The sequence below is a fragment of the Amphiura filiformis genome, chromosome 6 (assembly GCF_039555335.1).
Source record: "Amphiura filiformis chromosome 6, Afil_fr2py, whole genome shotgun sequence".
Taxonomy (NCBI): Eukaryota; Metazoa; Echinodermata; class Ophiuroidea; order Amphilepidida; family Amphiuridae; genus Amphiura; species Amphiura filiformis.
This window is the reverse complement of record NC_092633.1, coordinates 67,971,891-67,994,788: the sequence shown is the minus strand read 5'-3', so window position 1 is coordinate 67,994,788 and position 22,898 is coordinate 67,971,891. Positions and strand designations below refer to the sequence as shown.

At 36.0% G+C, this 22,898-nt stretch overlaps 1 protein-coding gene across 4 annotated transcripts in view; it reads left to right on the top strand.

The window, feature by feature from the left end:
• The window catches only part of LOC140155905 (diacylglycerol kinase delta-like), a 204,334-nt gene that overhangs the window by 171,372 nt on the left and 10,064 nt on the right, over positions 1-22,898 (top strand). For 3 of the 4 annotated variants that reach the window (XM_072178912.1, XM_072178913.1, XM_072178915.1), the window contains 12 exons: positions 3,839-3,971; positions 4,921-5,030; positions 10,458-10,583; positions 11,294-11,556; positions 12,737-12,845; positions 15,422-15,561; positions 16,528-16,746; positions 17,932-18,028; positions 18,405-18,744; positions 19,002-19,319; positions 21,543-21,686; positions 22,499-22,676. In XM_072178912.1, the coding sequence (XP_072035013.1) occupies positions 3,839-3,971; positions 4,921-5,030; positions 10,458-10,583; positions 11,294-11,556; positions 12,737-12,845; positions 15,422-15,561; positions 16,528-16,746; positions 17,932-18,028; positions 18,405-18,744; positions 19,002-19,319; positions 21,543-21,686; positions 22,499-22,676 (2,177 nt within the window). The remainder of the gene's footprint in view (positions 1-3,838; positions 3,972-4,920; positions 5,031-10,457; positions 10,584-11,293; positions 11,557-12,736; positions 12,846-15,421; positions 15,562-16,527; positions 16,747-17,931; positions 18,029-18,404; positions 18,745-19,001; positions 19,320-21,542; positions 21,687-22,498; positions 22,677-22,898) is intronic. The other variant, XM_072178914.1, reaches the window with a different exon arrangement.

Sequence of the window (22,898 nt, the reverse complement as noted above, 5' to 3'; positions counted from 1 at the left end):
CCCATCCCATCATTGCACTTAAGTAGTAAGGTCATTCACTCCACTGTCTATATAACTAAAAATGCTGCTGTACTAAACTAGCAGTAGTGGTTAACCCATGGGAGGTGGGGAGTCTTGGATTTTGGCTGGATTTCTCAATGCTGGACTTAGATTGGATTTCATAACAACAAAAAATCAAATATAGTTTTAAAATGGCAACTTTTTACTACATCTCCAAAGAATGTCAAATTTGTTGTAAATCTTGTGTATCTGAAAACAGTCATAGTATAAAAATGATGGTAAAAGGTATAAAATTGTTAGGAAATGTGGTGCTTTTGTGATTCTGTAGCCTGTAGGTCCTGCACATTTTCACCATTTTTGTTGTCCAAAACTGCATAAGTTGAATGGAATTTTCCCCCTTCTTTCCCCTACCTCTCTCTGTTTGACAGGTTTCTCTCTGTCTGTCTCTGTCTCTGGCTCTGTTACTGAAACCTGGGAGGGCGAGTTAGCGCAGCGGTAATTCCCTCGCTTTGCACCACTGAGGTCCCGGTTCAAGCCCGGCGCGCCCAAGGACTCATGTGCACTTGGTTTATCCCGATTCCATGCTCGCTCTCGCAGGTTTTCTCCGGGATCTCCGGTTTCCTCCTGTATCGCAAAAAATCGGTGATTAGTTGTTTGGTTATCAAAAAACTTCCTTCACCCAATGGAATTTGGGGAGCTGCACAGATAATTGGTGGATGTTACAATCTAAATGCGGATAGGTGTGCGCCGTCGGCAGCAACCTAGTTGATGCGATCTGATTGTGATGATTCACCATTGCAGCGAAATTACAGCGCTTTGAGTCCTCTAAGATCTGGAGAAAGGCGCTTTATAAATCCAAAATTTAAAATTTATTATTTACATCACACATCATCCATGTCCTCCTTAGCTTACATCCAGCATCTTCAAAAATGTATTTCTCTATCATTCACCATCAAGACCTGTGTCACCTGTTTATGGATGAGTTGCATTGGTAAACCAATTAAAATAAGATGGGTCCTGCTATTTCTGCCTTTCAATTCTGTCTAACTTTCCTTGACACTAAAGCAGTATTCAGACTTTTTATTGTACGTACAATATTGTATGCAACATATCTACGTTGTTTAATCTATTGCTATTCTATTTCCAGTAATGTTTAAGTTCTAACGAATGTTTGATGACGTAAAATCGATAATATATTTCTACTAGATAGGGGCCTATTACATGTAACATATTATTGATTTTTCGTCATCAAACATTCGTTAGAACTTAAACATTACTGGAAATAGAATGGCAATAGATTAAATAACGAGATATGTTGCATACAATATTGTACGCATAATACTCGGAGTCTGTGGAGCGCTTAATATGCAGTAGACGCAGCAGTCATGTGTGTGCGATCAAGCAAAATGAGTCTGATGTCGATCAAAATCAAAATTCAGTTTTCAATCTCATTATATGAGCCATTCTCAGAGGTTTATTTTGCTGAAAACCCCACCATAATTAGACTTATGGTTCCAGAGATATGACCATTTAAGTGTTGCTCAGAACAATAAAATACAAAGGAAGTTGAATACTATTATTGATTATATCTCAAAATCAATATTCCTGACATCCGACTCATTTTACTTGATCGCATCACAAAGCGTGCTACAATTCGAGGATCTGAGTCAGTTTTACGTCATCACAGCCAATATTTTATCTCTGCTTCACCTTTATCTTGACAGTTCCTCATTTGCTCGCCCTATTCCTATTATTTTTCTGTTCACATAAAAAGTAGATGTTCCTTTGCAATGATCATTAATGTTATTATGAAGTACCTAAGGAACTGAGTGAAATAGAACCTAGAGGGAAAAATGTCTTTGATCAAGTCTAAAGAGGGAAAAGAAGCCTAGTGGGGAAGAAAGGTCGTTGATGAAGTCTAAATTATATTACTTCCACTTACTTGCATCCAATATAAGATGGATAGAGCACCTGAGAAATGGTCAAGTGTTAATGAAAGAGACATAACAGCTGAGTGATGCCTTGACACTCAAGAGGATTACCAAGTTCAAGACTTTCTGGAGAAAAATATTGCTCATCATACGGTTGAAATTCTTTACAATCAATTTTTGATCCTGTTTTCTGTTTTTAGAAATACCTTCCTGGTTTGTGACTAACATTGATTGGCATTTCTTTGAAAAGAATCCTGCTATTCTTTAGTGGAGTTGTCGTAATACTTTCCAAATAAGTCCAGTAAAATCAAGAGGTTATCAAATTGGGCATACAAATAATGTTGTTGATCTCTATGACCAAACCAAATTTTGAAAGAAAAAAAAACTGTACCGATCTTCTGTATTTTCAAGAAAATGGGCATTTTTTTCACTTGCCCTATATTTCAAAAGTCTATAATGCAAATTGCTACTTAAACTGACAATTGTAAACAACTTAGAACATGAATTTCTGTAATATTGACAAACCCATAACATCACTCTTTGCCAGGTTTTGTGAATGGCTGATTGCATTTGGTGATTTAATATTGTCACTTCATTTACTTTTTCAGTGGACAGTGATAACAGCAGTAAAGTGTGAAAATCTTACCATGCTAAAGTAATAGAATTAAAATTCTGAAGTGCTATCTTCAGTAGATAGCAATGTTTTAATGCTTAAGAAATTAATGAAACACCACAAATATTGGGCTATTCCATTTAAAATGCACACAATCCCTGCACAGGGGAGTATGAATTTCAAATGGAATGAACACATTAGACAGCCCCATTTAAATTTCATACACCTTCTAAAAGAGATTCAACCTGAATCTTCCATAGAGGGAGCTTGAGTTGGTTTATAATGCTAATGCCATTTGAAATCCATACTCCCCCATGTGGAAGATATTATCAAAATCTTCCACAAGGAGTGTGGACTTTCAGTGAGTAAGCCTATTTCATTGTGAGTGTATCAAATAATATGACTCAGCAAATTTGATGTATATTGAAATGTTATCTACTGAAGATAGCATTTCAATATAACATGTATAGTTGTTGCATACTACATACTGAGTTGGAACTTGGGTAGATATTAATTTTACCTACATATTTAATGTGCAGAACATACCAAGTGCTTTCTTCAGTAGACAGCACTTCATTTAAACTGCTAACCTCAATTTTAGAAAGAAATAAAGTGCATACAATTCCAAATGGGTCTACATGTTTTTTGAACAGCAATTTAATATGCCTGACAAATTTTGAAAATCAGATACTACATTTCTGATTAATCAGACACTATGTGTTCGTGTTCTTTATGTATTTCATCTGGACCAGTGGTACAAAATGTGGTATATAATGCATAGCTCAGGTACTATCTACAGTAGATAGCAACATGCTATGGTATGCTATAGTAGATAGCAATTTGGTATACCCTTTACAGTAAGGTGCTATCTACAGTAGATAGCAACATGCTATGGTATGCTATAGTAGATAGCAATTTGGTATACCCTATACAGTAAGGTGCTATCTACAGTAGATAGCAACATGCTATGGTATGCTATAGTAGATAGCAATTTGGTATACCCTTTACAGTAAGGTGCTATCTACAGTAGATAGCAACATGCTATGAAATGCTATAGTAGATAGCAATTTGGTATACCCTTTACAGTAAGGTGCTATCTACAGTAGAAAGCAATGTGAAATTCATGCAATACACCTGTTATTTGATATATGTATATAATGGATAAAAATTATCTTTATATATTCATCAATCTAATGCTGTGATTAGTAATTGTACCAACTGGTATGTTTGAAAATGTCTAATTATCATTCCAATGATGTAACCCAAGAATCCATTTTTGTTCTTTTAATTGCAGGAAGGAGAACATATGCAGGACATGTTATCAGGGATGCACAACTGGTATGCGTTTTCCCACGCAAGGCCAACATATTGTAATGTATGCAGAGAAGCGCTATCTGGAGTCACATCCCATGGTCTATCGTGTGAAGGTATGCATGAATAATTGCAAACTGACCAATTAATTAAAATGTAATCAAGATGCTTCTAACCTTGACTTGACCAAACGCACAAAGGTGTCAATTTTGTAAGGTTTGCATGGTTTTTTAACCTAATGGAATCATTATTAAAGACAGCATTCTGCTAGATGCACAGGCTACTAATTAGAACCTTGAATTTGATGGGATCTGAAATTGGATCCATTTTATGTTGCATTTATCAAACTATGACATAACTCCCATGGTTCATTTCTACAATTTTAAATTGATCATGGAGAGAACAGAAGGCTAAATAAAATCTATAGATGTTACCAGTTAAATAGACCCTTCAATCAAGCCAAATTACCACAGCAAGTACATAGCCACTGCCTGCATTAAACACATACCGTATTTCGTCAAATAGTCGCCCCCCCCCCTCAAATAAATGCCCCCATCACTTTTTTCAACCAAGATGTTTCAAAAATGCTGATATTTCCATGCTATCTTGTGTAGTAAGCTTACCAAGTTGCGCACATGGTCGATAATAGTGTCAATAATTGGCGAAAATCTGGATCAGAAACCCGGAAGTGAGCCAGAAGTCAGTGTTTCTAGTTCATAGTTCGTCATTTTAGCGTGTGTTTTTACTTTACCTAATGATTTTAACGGAAATTATCGTTCTAAAATTGACCTTGAATAAACGCCCCCCTTGGGAAAATGTAACGCTCGGGCGTTTATTTGACTAAATCGGTAATCTAGTGCACCATAAGCAAGTCCCCAAAACAACTGTGTGACACTCTCAGTCATGCTTTGCTTTACATAACACAATTATGAGCTCAAGACTTCCCAACTGCTACTCTGCTCTTTGTATGAAACAAGTATTATGCAACAATGATTAAAGATAAAATCTAAAAAGATTGTAAACTTTGTCTTAATGTGCTATTTTATATATTTATTTCTTTCATAGTATGCAAGTACAAGGCACATAAAAGATGTGCAGTGCGTGCACCTAACAACTGTAAATGGACCACATTATCGTCGGTTGGTAAAGAAATTATAGAGGAGGAAGACCGAACAGTAAGTAACAAACTTGCAGGATATTACATATTGATTACCCTGATATATATAGATTGACAATAAATTTGACAACAATATTGGCATGGAATCAAATTATGAGTAAATAGACATGTTTGTTTGTGTGTCTTTAACTTTGGAAAATATTATGTCAATTTTGAATCACAATAATAAGATCATCTATTATAAGAACGGTTTGTCTTAAAGCTAGTCAGAAATAGCCAACCTCATGTAGATTGCAGTCCTTTTTGTCTTTCCCTGTTGTTTATTTATATCATAATATGGTAATTTTTGGAAACCAGGAAATGTAATTGTAAGTGCAAAAGATCTTCCACTCTTGGTTTTCTTCAAGAAATCAAGAAAAGCTCAAAGCAACATGCAGGGCAGCTTTGAGACTAAATATCTTCTTGCGATTGCCCAAGAGCATGTTCGCAGAAAATTGATTGCATTCCTCACTCTCGCTCAACTGCCCTCTTATCAAGCCAAAAGCAATTGAGATTTCTTTTTATTGTAAAGATACAATAAGCAAGGGTTGGCCCAAGCCACATAGAATGAAAAGAGTCAGAGAGTCAGAAGTAATGCCGGATATCAACACACCTAAAAAAATGTTTGTTCAAGTGTGCAGAAATCACGTTCCGAGAACAACACATCAGTATTTCGTGCAAGTAACAAAATGATGGGGAGGTGTGATTGAAAGAGTCCAAAATGTTATATTACAAGAATGAAGAAAGAAAGATAGAAAGAAAAGAGTTACATGAAGAAAAGAATAAGAACAGAGTGTGAGTGAGTGAGTGGGCGAGCGAGCTGAAGGGGGGGGGGCGTGCGTGCGTGAGTGATTGAGTGAGCGAGCGAGCGTGTGTGCATGCGTGAGTGAGTGAGTGAGTGAGTGAAAGAGCAAGGTGTGAGTGGCAGAGAGAGAGAACAAAAGCAAGTGGAGAGGAACATGGGATATTTTGACACTTAATCCTAATGGTACTGGATTAGAAATGAAGTCATTTGATATCTTGCAAATATAGTCGAACATTCTGTGTTATAAAGATGCAGTGTTGAATTATGAAGACACAGGATTTTTCAGCTGATCTACTAAATTCAGCCTTTTTAGCTGCTCAAATTTACATATTTGTATTTAATTTCAGCTTAATTTTGGAACGTTTTTGCCAATTTCACAAGTTAAGCTTTTTTCCCCATTTCCAAGTAAATCCAATCTCATGCCTGAATTTCAATTTGGCTTAATATATACTAAATTATGTCTGGCAATTAAGATGCAAAGAGGATGTTGTAATATATTATCACTGGTGCTGGCGTATACTTTGTGCTAACATATACTTTGTACTATCAACCCAAGTTTAGCAGGAATCTAAAAGGTTGTTACGTAGCTTACACATTGCCTATGGAGGTTTATGCATATATGTATCTCTTCTCGGTATCGCTAAAATAATACACCACTTGTGTATACTCCCCGAGGCATAGCCTGTCATTGTTTTAAGAGTACTGTTAGTGAAAGCGGGTTTTTCAGACAATCTGTCAAATATATCACCTGTCCGGGTCTCTCTTGCGGAAGACTAGGAAAACGATACCTTTACCTAGCAGCACTTCTAAACTACATCTTGAATTTTATGAATACATAAACTGATCGGAAAAACAGAAAGCTTTGGCAGTGTCAGTGGAAAATCGATAAAATCTATCAAACACTACTTCATTGGGTCATATTTATTTTGAGTAGAATATTTTCTGGTCAACACTGTCCTGAGGAGTCATTCTCAACTTGTCTAAAATGAAGTGAAGTAGAAAGTACTGAATTTATAAATTTACATCCACTGGCCTAGAGCCGTCTGTGGATACTAAGACACCTCTGTCAGCTTATAAGATATAATATAGTATACTGTGAATGCAGACATTTTTGTGTGTGTAATTTTTTGCAGTTTGCTGTTTATGAATTATTTTGCTTGTTCTTAAATTTGTGATTTTGACTTTTTGTACATAGACCTGTGCATGACAGAACATATTCATACATTTTTATTTCCACAGTAGCTGTATTGACCGTGGAAAGCACAAAAATGAATGTTCTGCGAAAATTTCCACTTCTACATTATCTTAAGCATAAAGTATTAAACGGCACCTGTCAATCACAATTGGTTTTATGAGAGAATTCTGGATAAGTCAGGCTAAAATTAGGACATCCCTAGGGAGACAGAGATAGAGCCTTTGGAAACATCTTTAAGTATAAAGGTAGTTGACAACTAAGTCAAATGAGATGTGTGGACTTTCCATTGTAGATTTAGCAAGGTTGGCATGGAAAAAAGACAAAAGTTAGAACTCAGAATGTGCCATGCATGGTATAAACCCTCTTTCCATCTATTTCTCTCTCCCCTTCTCCTCCCCCCTCTCCTCCCCCTCTCTCTGTCTCTCTTTCTCTATGTCTCACTGTCTTATTGGCTATCTTATACCCCTCTCCATCTCTATCCTCTGTTTCACCCTCTCCCTATCTCACATATGCTCTCTTGTTTTTTCTCTATCTCTCTTGTTCTCTCTCCTCCATTCCCATCTCTCTTTTCCCTCTCATCTGTTCTATCTTCCTTATGCTGTGTCACATGTTATCTCTTGCTGTGCCTCTGTCTCTCTTATTCTGTCTTCCATACTCATCTCTCTTATCCTCCTCTTTTCTGTCTTCCTCCCTATCTCACATATTCTCTCTTGTTGTTTCTCTGTCTTTCTTGTTCTCTCTCTCTCTCCAATGCCCATCTCTCTTATTCCTCTCCTCTGTTCTATCTTTACATTATATCATATGTTATCTCTTGCTGTGTCTCTGTCTTGTTCTGTCTTCCATACTCATCTCTCTTATCCCCCTCTCCCCTTTTCTATCTCCCTCCCTATCTCACATATTCTCTCTTGTTTTTTCTGTCTTTCCCATATTCATCTTTCTTATCCACCCTTCTGTTCTTTCTTGATCTCACATGTTTTCATTCTTTGGTTAGTAATCTTGTTTTCATCTTGCTGTTATTATTCTAACCTTGGCCAATGCAATATTCTACTATTTTAAAAAATGTCATTGAAATTCTGTAAATTGATAATGCCGATTTAAATTTGTTATTTTTAGAATTAGTTTGGCGTTTGCCCTTCACAAAGTTATGCAAAAAGTGAAAAGTAACATAATAATTTTATGCCAAAAATAAAAACTCTTATTTCAATGAATTTATTCGTACTCACTTTGGCTATCAAAGATTTAATAAAATGTAATGAAATTATATTGATTCCTTTTGGCAGTATAATGGGCATACTATAGAACAACCATGACATTAACTGTTGGCTATTCAGGGTGGATTCTTAAATTGTGTCGCAGAGTGAAACGGCAATGCGATATTGGATGTTTTCACACTCTCCGTATTGTGCAGAAATTGTCCAAATTGATTTCCTTTATGATGTGACAATGGAGCATTTTAAATTTTCATCAATTTAGGATGTTGAGTGTTTTTGATGTTATTGAAAATGAAATGTAAATGGTTTTTAATCTTTTCACATATGCCAGGAATGAAATATTCTAGAGTAATAGAAAACCTATAAAATGTGTGAGGCATTTTTCATTTAATTACTGATGTTTTGTTATAAAGAATGAAGAATAAATTGAGCATACAAGGAGGGTCTTCATATTGCTATTGTTATCTATGCCCACGCCTTTATGAGATTTAAGTTGTCTCCAGCGAACTAAAACAAAGATTAAATGCTTATACAACAAGCCAAAATGGTTATGCAAATAAAATATCAGCACAAATATCAAAAAAAAATTCAGTATTCAATATAAATTTGTATATTGTGGATAAAAGCATATAGCACAAAGGAAGCATTTTAATCAAAATGATGTAAAGCTTTTTCAAAAAGATTATAAATGGATTTTTAAGTAGTTCCTGACAGCAGGATATGATAAAAACAAACTGTGATAAAACCGTGTCATCGTGATGATTGCTGGTCAGGGGCATTCAACATATCGTGTAAATCTGGCAGAGTTTGGTTCAACCAATTCATTCATGGAACACATTTGATACATTGATATCAAATATCGTCATAAATCATGTCAATTAATCAGTTTAAAATGTTTTCAAAAATTCTGTGTAAGTTGTGCTTTGTCAACTACTTTTATGCTAGGAGATTGATGACAAATTAATCAGTTGATTAGGGGTATATAGTATCGTGTTGCATGGTTGATGAGAAAAATTTGAAATTTGCAGGCGACAAGTGTGAGAGTAGATGAAGGTGATTATTTATAGGTTAATAACTGCGCATCAGTTATTTGGAGGGCATTGTGAAAAATCCAAACATTTTGCCTTTGAATATCCCGAGATATTCGGAGGTCCAAAGCAAAATGTTTAGATTTTTCACATTGCCTGACATATAAATGATGCAAAGTTTTTAACTGAATTCATAACCATCATTTTTAACTCATGACTCAACAAATTTGTTGAAATAAACAATTTTAATCACAACTGATATTTCGCCCTTCACAAAATCAAATATGCAGAGGTTATGAATAGAATTTCTCAGATGATGAAAGGAAAGTCTATAAAAAGGAAAGTCTATAAAAAGGAAAGTATAAAAAGGAAAGTCTATAGAGGAAAGTCTATAAAAAGAAGGTATGAAAATGTTAATTTAAGAAATGGTAAAAATTGTATCATACTGGCTTCATATTTGTATATTGGTTATTTTAGGCTGCCATCCATGAGTTAATCATGATTTATGAGTTCGACATGATGAAGCTGAAATAAGAGAAATGTTGATGCTGGCTGTGAAACTTTTTTTCTGAGACAACGCCCCTGCTGATCATGTGCATTAGTCATGTTAGTTTCCTGCTTGGTTGACTTTTAACATTGTATTTTGTGCAATGGCATAGAATCATTATATGTGACACGATCTGGTCCATGGAGGCCAAAGGAGGCATTTTTGAAAATTGAGATGCTATAATTATTACCTTATACAAACATTGGGCGACCATATACTGAAAACACCAAAGGTCTAGCATACATGGTTCTAAAGTAATGAAGTTTTGTGATGTTTATTTTCTTAAGTATTTTATTGTTTTTACTCCATATTTTTGCCTTTATCTCAGTTTTAAATTTGGCCTCCATGGACCAGATTGTGTCAAATCCTAGCTAAAATCACTTCATTTCACTTTGAGGAAACTTGCACACAGAAGGAATGATAAAAATAGACAAAATAAAAGAAGGCCACTCCCAACAATCAAATTAATAATTTGACTTTTAGCCTTTGGGCCAATAGAAAGGAAATTCTTAATCCAATCTCAAATGCTGCAGAGACTTGTTATCTAGTTATCAATCAAGGTGAAAGTATTGCTGCAGGGTATCATGCATATGTTTGATGGAGTATTGTTGTACAAATATGGACAAATATATTTTACATATATATTTTATTTTTTTGTAGATATCTATGCCCCACCAATGGTTGGAGGGTAACTTGCCGGTTAGTGCCAAATGCTCTGTGTGTGACAAAACATGCGGCAGTGTACTCAGGTTGCAAGACTGGAGGTGCCTTTGGTGTAAAGCTATGGTGAGTATTATGCACACACACCCTAATGTGAAACCACTTCCCAAAAAGGGATGTTGTTTAGGACTATGCAAACATAGACATTACTTTTTGACTTTCACTGGTTAACCAGGGACGTTACACAAATTCTACACAATTTTTATTAATTTTTTAACCTTTCAACCAGGGGCATATTGTTTGATCACCGATAAGGGACTCACTCTTTTTTTTATTTACTTTATTTGCAGCCCATTGAACCTATTTATAAAATGGAGACAGTTCCTGCAAAGTCCCTGGTTTGAATCTAGAGTATGACCATTATACTTGCATCCATATTTAATGGTGATTAGTCACAGGCACCCCACATACATGTACTTGATACATACAAATCTTTTTTTTGAGATTCCTTGTTTCACATCATGAATACATACACAGTGACATCAATGCCCAACTAAAACAATTGCAGTATTTACCAACCTTTCAGACTTAGATTCTGCAAGTTGAAATATGTGTAACATAATTACCCCTGCAACAATGCTCTTTTGAGGGACTACATGGGTGATATGTCTTGATTTTGTGACCAAGGAGGCGAAATATAAATCCACACTACCAAAAAACAACAAAAAGACAAATAAACTTGCTGTGGCATTGGGGGCATATCTTGTTTATAAAGTTATTTGTGTTAATATTGTGTGCATAATTGTTCTCTCATATTATCTACTTGTTATTTTCAGGTTCACACAAACTGCAAGACTCAGTTCCCTGCCAAGTGCCCACTGGGACAGTGTCGTGTGTCCCTCATCCCACCTACTGCCCTTAACTCAATGGATTCCAATGGTTATTGGCAAGCCTCCAAATCTGGTTGCACCAGCCCACTCCTGGTCTTTGTCAATTCTAAAAGTGGCGATAATCAGGGGGTTAAGTTCCTGCGTCGCTTTAAGCAGCTGCTCAATCCTGCTCAGGTGTTTGATCTCATGAATGGTGGCCCAACTATTGGGTAAGCTAACTCATTAGGTGTAATTAGGTGTTTGATCTCATGAATGATGGCCCAACTATTGGGTAAGCTAACTCATAAGGTGTAATTGGGTGTTTGATCTCATGACTGGTGGCCCAACTATTGGGTAAGCTAACTCATAAAGGTGTAATTACGTGTTTGATCTCATGAATGATGGCCCAACTATTGGGTAAGCTAACTCATAAGGTGTAATTAGGTGTTTAATCTCATGAATGGTAGCCCAACTATTGGGTAAGCTAACTCATAAAGGTGTAATTACGTGTTTGATCTCATGAATGATGGCCCAACTATTGGGTAAGCTAACTCATAAGGTGTAATTAGGTGTTTGATCTCATGACTGGTGGCCCAACTATTGGGGAAGCTAACTCATAAGGTGTAATTGGGTGTTTGATCTCATGACTGGTGGCCCAACTATTGGGGAAGCTAACTCATAAGGTGTAATTAGGTGTTCGACCTCATGAATGGTGGCCCAACTGTTGGGTAAGCCAACTCATAAGGTGTAATTGGGTGTTTGATCTCATGAATGGTGGCCCAACTATTGGGTAAGCTAACTCATAAGGTGTAATTGGGTGTTTGATCTCATGAATGGTGGCCCAACTATTGGGTAAGCTAACTCATAAGGTGTAATTGGGTGTTTGATCTCATGACTGGTGGCCCAACTATTGGGGAAGCTAACTCATAAGGTGTAATTACGTGTTTGATCTCATGAATGATGACCCAACTATTGGGTAAGCTAACTCATAAGGTGTAATTGGGTGTTTGATCTCATGACTGGTGGCCCAACTATTGGGTAAGCTAACTCATAAGGTGTAATTGGGTGTTTGATCTCATGACTGGTGGCCCAACGTTTGGGTAGGCTAACTCATAGGTGTAATTACGTGTTTGATATCATGATTGGTGGCCCAACTATTGGGTAAGCTAACTCATAAGGTATAAAAGAGGTTCAAATGGTCAAAACTTTCAATACTAAACTTGCATCCCACCATCACATGCAGCAAGGAGTGATGTTATGCTATTTTGATATAGTAAAGATTTAAAAATGTTTTTAAAAGTATGCTATGATATCAGTGAAAGTAAGATTACTTAATGTAATTTTATAATAATTAATAAAGCATTCCAAAAAGCCTATTCATATCATTTTGTTTATTTCCCTTGTTTGTAGGCTGCGTTTATTCCAGAAATTTGATACATTCCGTATCCTAGTATGTGGTGGGGATGGTAGCATAGGATGGGTGCTGTCAGAGTACGACAAGATGGAACTTCATAAAAAGGTAGGTTTGCTTTATTTGTTACTTACTTATGTGTGTTCCTTTGCTTTTCAGCTTGTTTCTGAAGACATGTTTGTTGAGAGGCTCATGTTTTCTACTGCTAACCAAGAAACATCTGTCAAGACAATGACAAATGTCACCCTTATGCAAGTTTTTATTGCTGTTATTTGTCCTGAATGTGTAACTTGTAAATATAATGTAAAGGGTGGCCAAAAATGTTTGATCGCTGCTCTGTTTTGACCTCCAACTACATGATTTTGCTTTACATATCGTTTCGAGTTTGGCAGACAGCCAAATCAGGATTTGTCTTTTGTTAAATTCATGTTACCCATGAATTATTTTTGAATTAGCGAATGAGGGATCAGTGCTTTAGTTCCAGATGGCAGCATATCATTTTTTAACAGTGATCAGCAGGATAAGGCCATCTTAATTAAATCCTGAGTCTCAAAGCTGCCACACGCGTTAGTAAAATCATGCATGTAGTCCTCTTTGAAATCAAAAATTTTATTGTGTTTTTTTGTAACAAAAAAGCAAAAATAAAACTCAAAATTCATATTTAATTTTAAGTTTTCAACAAGTTTTTAATTATTTTGTAGCAGTGACTTAAATTGTCTACTATTCCAACATTTGCAACAGACATTGAATTTACTTTTTGCACAAAATGCTTGTCCCAAAGCCTGTACTGACACTCACAAAAAGTAATAAATTTTTTTTTTAAAAACGCATTCCGTATTAGGTTTTCAATTTCTCACAAGCTGTGAGACTCAGGATTTAATTAAGGTGGCCTAAGTAAGTGAAAGAGCGGCATACAGGGTTAGCTAACGGTGCATCGCAGTACGGTCGATGCTGATCACAGTTAAAAATTGAAATGCTGCCCTAAGGAGCTAAAGAGCAGATCCCTTGTTCATCGCATAACATAAATATTACATAACAAACGGTTTTCATAGCTTGACAAGCGTTGATCAAAGCACTTCACAATGGCAAGTAATGTAACATACATGAACAAAGTAACAATTCACTATATTGAATCTATATCATCTTCCCTCTGTTAAATTTTGCTTCGTCATAATTTTTGTTGTTGATGGAAATGAATTGGTTTCTGCTTTGTGTATCAAAATTGTCTTGATTCATGTCAAATATTGTTACATTAATGAAATTTGTGGTCACAATTGATTAATATATGGTGCTCTATATAAGATATAGAAATAGCATGTGATACAAATTGTACAATTATTGAACCATTCCGGAAAAAATGTAATCATTTGGTTTAATTCAAAGATAAGTCCAGTAGTTTCCATGGCAACCAATTGACTTCATTAATTTACTTCACATATATTTGATCTTGTTGAGAAACTTTTACTATTTAATAATCCTGGCACCATAATATTCTATAAGGTTGAATAATTTTAATGCAAAAAAGCAATTTGCAATATTTTTAGCACATTATTGAGTTGCTTTGAAAAAAACAACTTAATTACAAATATAGGCTACATGATTTTTGGATTGAACGCCAGTAATTGGATGAAATTGCAACCGAATTTGAAAGTCGATGTAAGATATATAATGCACATTGTGATCAAATGATTGTAATTGCTTTGAAGGCCAATTTTGATTTAAATGGAAATGCATGCTTGCTGAAAATGTAATTGTTTACAACCATTAAAGGCATAGAAACATAGATTGTCACCACTTGATGGTGAAAAGAAGCAGGAAAACGTGGAAAATGACAAAAATTACACCTATTCAGTAAATACGGATATGTACACAAGTACATTTATAAAGGTATTGATTTATGTAAGATTAGTTTGGTAATCTTGATACTTGTAATAACAAACAAAACCATCTTCACCGTCATTGTTAGATATTTCCTTTTCATTATATATAATAAAGGAATTGCTCAGTTAGTTTAAAAATGACAATTTTAGCCTGTTTTGAGTGAATTGTGATACAAAAACAACAATTTTTAGAGGAGATTAATAGTGTAAGTTTAGACAAAATGGATACAGAATGCCCGCTAAAAATGGTTTCCGACAAATAAAATTAGCATCAGATTGTTGTCTATTTGTGCTATTTTAAATTGTCTGTGAAATTGGTTGGCAGCCCAGGAGTGACTGACAGAGCTTAATGCCCACAAAAATGATCCCTTCCTGAGTTTGAATCCAGGAGTGACCAACAGAGCTTAATGCCCACAAAAATGATCCCTTCCTGAGTTTTCAATCCAGGAGTGACCAACAGAGCTTAATGCCCACAAAAATGATCCCTTCCTGAGTGTGAACCCCAGGAGTGACCAATGGAGCTTAATGCCCACAAAAATGACCCCTTCCTGAGTTATTTACAAGCTTGTGCAAAATGTGCATACGTAATTTTTGAAAATAAATATGTTATTTACAACTGACTACATCAATATGACAAAAAGAAACACCAAACAAACTATCCTAAATTTGAGAGCATAACCTTACTGGGGCAATAGAAGCAGAATGAGATTTATTGCAGACTTTGCTATAATGGGTGATGTCTGTTTTATGTGAGTAACTTGTATCTAACATATTATCTGTGTCTGTGTGTTTTCTTGTTGACAGTGCCAAATAGGTATACTACCTCTGGGGACAGGCAATGACTTAGCCAGAGTACTTGGTTGGGGTACAGTGTGTGATGATGATGCTCAACTGCCAACAATATTAGAAAAACTAGAGAGAGCCAGTACAAAGATGCTAGATAGGTATGTACATACACAGGATTATGTCCGCAGTCACACCAAAGGCACTAAAAGTAATCTAGAATATTTCTAAACATAAACATATTTTTTTTGGAGAGGGAGGGGGCCTGGGGTCTTTATTTCATCCCAGGTAATATAACTTCATTGTCATTGTGCACCAATGAGGTAGTTATTAAAGAGTACCAACTCCAGCATGTTTGCGTATCGCTCATGGAGGCAGCTTGATGTACATCCGGATAATTTTGCTCTGCATCTGGCAAACTTGGATCCAAAGTGCGTTGTTATTTAGATTCTGTGTGTAAAGCATTGTACCAAATATTGTGCTGTGTACACAAACCTTTGTAATGCTCAAGCGTAATAATGCAAATTATCGTTAGATTTTGTGGGTTTGCCGATAAATGTAGGAGGTTCACTATCTGCCCTCCATGAGCAACAAACCAAGATGGCGGATTTACCATAGCATTACCTATGGTGCAATTTTGAGAATGTGATCTTTGGGTATAATATCTTTGTCATGAACCCATCTGATGGTGATTACAAAGCCTTAAATATCATCATAGAAGTCTAAACTCTTGTCAAGTAGTCTACACTTGCTATTCCAGAAAGATATGACATGTATGAAGAGCTCAGAAGCAAAAACCAATAATATCAGGTTTTCTCAATTTGACATAATTATGAGCAAATTTCTTTCAAAGATAAAGAAAATAATGTGAAAATAAATTATGTGCTACTTTTAATCATATTTTTTGAAAATTAACCTTGGCATGTTTTTAAGTAGGTTGTCAATTTAAAGTTGGTATTAAAGGGTAGATGTTGAAGGGAAAGTCTCAAAGTTTAAAAATTACATTGATCAAGGTTTGCATTTGAACTCTTCATATGTGTCTAGTCCAGATTCTTAGGTGTCTCAATTGCCTCAATACTCAAGATATACCAGTGGTTCCATCATATATTTTTTTATCTTTCAAACAGATGGGGAATTTATTGTCAGGAAACCCCAATTGTAACAGGACCACTACAGACATTACCTACAGCAGCAGAGAAAGAGGCCTTGGGATTGACGGATGTAGAGGTGGGAGAAGCAGAGGAAAAGGATAAGGAGATGATCACTGCCTATGAAGATTCTGTTGCAGCTCATCTCACAAAAATACTCAACTCAGATGAGAATGTGGAAGTCATTTCATCGGCAAAGTAAGCATTATTGGCCAATTTATAGGCTGCCGCTTTTGGGTGCATTTTTCTAGGAACCTATGGTCTTCCGTTGCCATTTCATTTTTGATTCTCCACTGCAATTTTGTGCTCTAATAATTAGCATTGTGGAATTGTTTTTACTTTTTCTTCTTCTTGACGTTTTGTTGCTGATGCAACGACAAAATGCGTGCAAAACTTCAAGCTATATTCTGAACCCTATTAAACATAGCTATATCATTTTTCACACTGACATGGCAGTGACGTCAGTGCGCATTACATTGGGCGCAGCTTCAAATCGCTAGTGTTCACTCAAAGCACTGACATGCACAGGCTTAAAGACACAGTATAGATACATGTGCGAAACAGTTACCTCAATGTGTCAACATCACTGCCACATCAGGGGGAAAAACAGTATAGGCTGCTTTTGCATGTTTTCTTTTTATAAAGAGTTGCTGCCAGACTTGTCACTAAATGACCCTCACTTCATCCATACTTAACCATTTTAGTACAATTATGGTGTATCATACTAACAAACACATTCTCTAAGTTCGCTTGGGTGATTTGACCCTTACAGTCTGTCCACATAGAAGTACAAAGTAAATAGACCTCGGAAACGGGAGGTATGAGAATAATTATTTCAGTGTGATGCATGTGTAAATGCTTCTTTGACGCGCCAACTGCTGTGCGATTTGTACTTACTGAGCGCACCGCTCTTTACGTGTTGCGTTTTTAACACGCAGTGCATGTGACACAAAGCATTGACCCCCAATCCAACAGATTTGGTTTGTACTTATAGGTGGACAGACTGTAGGTTGAGAGTTTGGCACCTGGTATTATTACCCAAACTACTGCACAAGACTCTAGGCAATATTCTCTATTTGGCACCTGGTAGTTGACTAAATTATAATTCTATTCAACTGGACTTACTATTTATGATGGCTACGCTATCACGTCATATCCATGATGCATCATCAGGCCGAGTGATCTTGAACTGGCTCTGTATTCTTGACCTGTGACGTCACGATGGTAGAAGTGACGTCACACGAGAGTCGTCGAGGGATATATTTGGCACCTGATTTGAATGGCATAATTGTAGATGTTTGTGGACTATAAATCCTACTATTTTACTATGCCCAGGTCCTTTATTGCAGATTGAATGTTTAATTGATATGTTTCTCCCTACAGAGTGTTATGTGAGACAGTCAAAGACTTTGTGGAGAAAGTTGGCAAAGCATATGAGTCAAGTAGTCCATCATCGGATGCAAAAGCAATGAAAGATAAGGTAAGATGACCAAACTTAACAGATATACAGAAAGTTGCAACAAAGCACACTAGGGAATGGGAAAAGTGCATCTAAATTAACAGAAAACTGCCTTTGGCTTATTCAAAGTGATGCATTTAACCAAAAAAACAAATAAAACTTACAAGTATAGTACAACCCAACTTACTTGTTGAAAGAACTGCCTCTTTTTACTTTCTTATCAGATGCTCAAAATGTCAAATCCAGGTCAAGGTGTTCATTTTGATGGTTAGCATCTCACTAAGTCACCTGATTCAAAAAGTACAAGCTATGATTATATTTCTGGATATCATGTCAAAAGTATTTGATTTTTGATATGCATTCCACCAACTCATACATTAATGTATCTTTTCTGCAGTGTGACACACTTAATGAAAAACTCAATCTACTGCTGCAAACATTAAACAGTGAGGCTGCTGCTACTGCAATACCACCTGGTGTAAAGCCATCTCAAGACACAGCAGACAATGACAATGTCCAGGACAATGTAGTCTCAGAGGAAACACAGCATGAAGAAAAACAAGACTTGGAGATGACAGAGAAGGAGGTGGAGAATAAAGACCAAGAGGAAGACCGTGTGGAGCAGATGTCAGGCCCGTCAACATCTACCAGGGTGTTTCAACCAAGGGATGCTTTGATGTCAAGGGCAAACAGCCTTAAGAAAGCTGTCAGGCAAATTATTGAACAGACTGAGAAAGGTAGGAGAATTCAACAGTATTGTTTTAAGATATGTCATTAAATTACATTGAATTATTGTCGAGCCTCATTCAAAATCACCTGTTTGTCAAAAGTTTAATATAATAAAAAATATATTCTTACCATTGTATTTCTAAACATTCAATATTTTGTATACTATATACTATATTTAAAAAAAAATATTGTCATCTAACTTAAATAAGCAGAAATTGCACAATGTAATATTAGTTAACATTTTCATCTGTTTTATGTATTTCAGCTGTTGATGAACAGAATGCCCAGACTGAGCAGCAAGAGGCCAAAGCATTAGCTCTGGCGGTAGCTACTGCAAATGGCAATAATGGGGACAAACCCAAACAAAGAGTCACCATCATTGATCCGATTACAGATGTGGACAGGGACGAAGACACAGGCAATAAAGAGAAAGAGGACTCAGAAGGTGGGGTCAAAGTGCGCCGTGAGGTGCCCTCGATGTTAATAACTGGTCAAGAATCAGAGGAGGCTCCTGTTAGCAGCCCACGGTCAACAACGGTATTCACCTCATCGACCAAAGCTAAAGTCGAGAGGCGGAAGACCGGTATGTCGGTTGGGACAGTGAAAGCATACTGGGAGCTTAAGCTGAGGATATGTACCAGTTTGGCCCACAATTATACAGCTCAGAAAAATTATGAATTAGGAGCAAAAGTTTACAATTTGAGACGGCTTATGTCAGCTTTATAAATGGAAGACCTCACAATTAAATTGTGAGCACAATGTTTGATGAAAACAATATTCCATTTCATTTTTAAGTATTTCCAACTGACTAAATCTCTGTCAGCATGATGTTTTGGCTTTTCACATAGTGTTCTGGTACATAGCCTTAGAGAAATGCTCCAAACAAATAGGACCAATTAACCTAAATAAATCTTAACAATTTGTGAACATGAAACACTAACTTCTCCTAGCTTTCTGACTAATGTTGTGTTATTTCTTCTTGGTATCAATGCTTTCAAGCCATCTATCCTAATGCAAAAAGTGCCTTGTTTCAATGCAACTTAACATTTCTTGAATTGTTGTAGAAAAGTTGTAGAATTCATATATGAGTGAAATAAAACAAATATTACCCGTCTTAAATGTGTGTAATGGTAAAAATGTAATCGGATGAAAAATGAATTGTTCCATTTCACTTGACGTACTGTCTTGTGAAATGGAACAATCCATCTTTCACCTCATGATTATATTTTAACAATTTTAGTTCTATTTGACCATGGAGATAATCATGTAGAATTGAAGGATGGTATTGGCAAGAAAGCATGGAATCCCAAGTTCTCATTTCATTGTTCAAAACTAGCAGTGGTATCATGTCAAAGTGTGTGCTTTACTGACCTATAGTGTGGGAGTGATAACAGCCTCAACTATTTCTTAATGTTGTGTACGTTTGTTAGTCTGTGAATAATTGGAATACTTTCACAAGAATAATAAGTTCATGTTTTTCAAGTAGTGTGTTTGTAGTAAATGTGTGTTTGTATTTGTGCATGTGTCCTTCTCTCCTTCCCTATTGTCACTCTCTCAGTCACATACCTATGAGATGTTTATCAGGGACAGTCTGTGTAGCTCAGTGGTTAGAATGCTCGCCCAACAAGCGAGAGGTCTGGGGTTCAAGTCCATGCACAGGCAGGTATGTCCGGAGTTTTCACTCTGGTATGCCTGCCAATGTATGTCATGTTTCCATTTGTTAATTCATGTTTAATTGTGCTAGTGTGCAATACGTAATTCTTCTTTCCCCTGTATATGAGATGTACATAACTGAATTTCCTTTTCGGATGATGTTATATTGTATTTTTATATATATTTCTATATCAAATTTGCCTGCCTATTGTCTTTGTTGGTCCTGAGTAGCATGTCTAGTCTTCTCCATGCATTGTAAACCCTTGCATGCTCTCAGTGTGTGTCAGACTAATCCTGCACTGAAGAATGTTCAACTTATAATACCTTCACAGGTATTATAAGTTCATATTTCTTTGTAATATGTCCTGGTTTATTTCATGTGCTTTGTTCTTGATGTAGAGGTACTTTATAAATGCCCATAACTTATGTATTGTCTTGAGTCGGAGGTTGTAAGCTGCTTGTACCAGATAACAAACCAAAGTCTGAAAAAATTAATGATATGTCATCATTGGCGGAAACAAAATGCAAAAATTGCACAATTTATGACGTTTGCTGACTATTTTTAGATTTAATTTGGTAGAACCATCTGTCCATCCATAAAATTTGATGCATCTTTATGAGCTCTATTCTTATCCTCAACATCTGCATGGGAAATTGATTATGTTGCTGGTAGTATTACTTGTTAGAATATAATGAGTGTTTTGGTGATGGTGACAGTAATAATATAATGAGGTTGTATTGTTGATGATGATGATGAGGAGGAGGAAGATGAGGATGATTGTCATTATCATCACTTTTTAGGTTAGCTGAAGAAAAAGACTTTGGCATCATTAGCCGTGTTTTTTGTCAGTCAGTCAGTGTATCTGTTAGACTTTTAGGTGTCATATGATTATATTTGCTATGCATGGTGTTCACTACCCATATCTTTGGACAACCTATATGGGACTGCCGTGCCTATTTTTATTTTTTTTGGTTTGGTTCCTTGCCCAATTTAAAATTAAATATGTATATGGAGTCACAAAATGGCAGGCCATGTACGTCACTGTGTTGCCATATTCACAATTGGAGTGTTTTTACTTGATATTTAGTACTCTACCAAAATACTCACTCAGCCCTAATACGATAAATTATTGATTTGCTCATTATCTTTCAGACCGTGATACGCAGAAGTCCCCACGTTCACAAATGAAGATGCGTCGTATAAGTCATGGAAGCACACTATCGTCATCACCAGGGTTTGGACCACTTGGTTTGGCACATAGATTTGGTAGCATGGAGAATATATCATTCCTTCCAGGTATAGGCATAAGGCTTAGTAAAAAAAATTCTGCCATTTCCCTTTTCCGACCGCCAAATGTTTTTGAAAATTGGTAAAAAAGTTATTACATTAAAAATGAATACTGACACGATTTTCAGAGATTCTCTTTTTCCTGGCTTAATTTTTGAGGAAAAAAACAACAAAATACATTGATATTAACTGTATGCTCAAAGTGACACTATTAACAGTTCAAAACATATCTGAAGTATTTAATACTTAACTCTCAGCAAGCAAACATAATTTTATATTATATTTATTCTTTTGCCAGGTAACTTTTATTTAGAGCAAAATGTTCATTTCATGATAAAATGAATATACGTTTGGTGCATCTGAACTGATCAGGCACTTGAAACAAGTCTAGACAAATTAATGGACAGTTATAAAGTTATGTAGTATCAAAGACAAAACACAGCTTTTTCTGCCAGAAAAGCATTATAGGAAGTAAATTTATCAAGACACAGCTTTTTCCATCAGAAAAGCTTGACCGGAAGTAATTTATTTTTGGTTGAGTCAAATAGATGAGAAATTAAGTGTCACTTCTCACCAACACATTTGGGTGTGTGTGTGTTTGAATTAATATTTTTGACTAAAAGTTTTAATTGATCAAATACAGCAGCCTTGTTGGAAATTCTTTACCATTTAGTGAATACGACACAGACAATGCAGTAGTAAAGCATAGTGATCAAGGAGTCGTGGTTATGTGAATTTAAGACAACCTAATATGATTTCTGCACTGTCCTACTTTCCCTGCCTTTTAATGATTGGAATGCCATTTTCTGTGTGACATACAGGGTTGGATACATTATTAGGGCCAGCTCTTGCAAGAGGACCAATGTTTGGACCTGGACCTGCTGTCAGTAGTGGTTTAGGAGCATTAGGAGGAAGTATAATAAGTAAAGTGCTCCTAGCTAATGCTGATGCACTTTGTGCCGCAGCATCACCTCTCATGGACCAAGATGTAGAAAATGTGTAAGTAAACTATAGGACTATAATTAGGCTTCGAGAGAAAACGCAATCTTGCATTTCTTGACGAGAATCTCGCTTTTTAGTATATTCTCGCTTTTAAAATATTCATTTATACCATGAAAAACTGTTTCTGCGATGTATATATGCAGAATTCGACAACCATTACAACTGGTTAAGCTTAAAGTTTGACCCTATTTTCTAACCTGAGTTTGCAAAACGATCCAT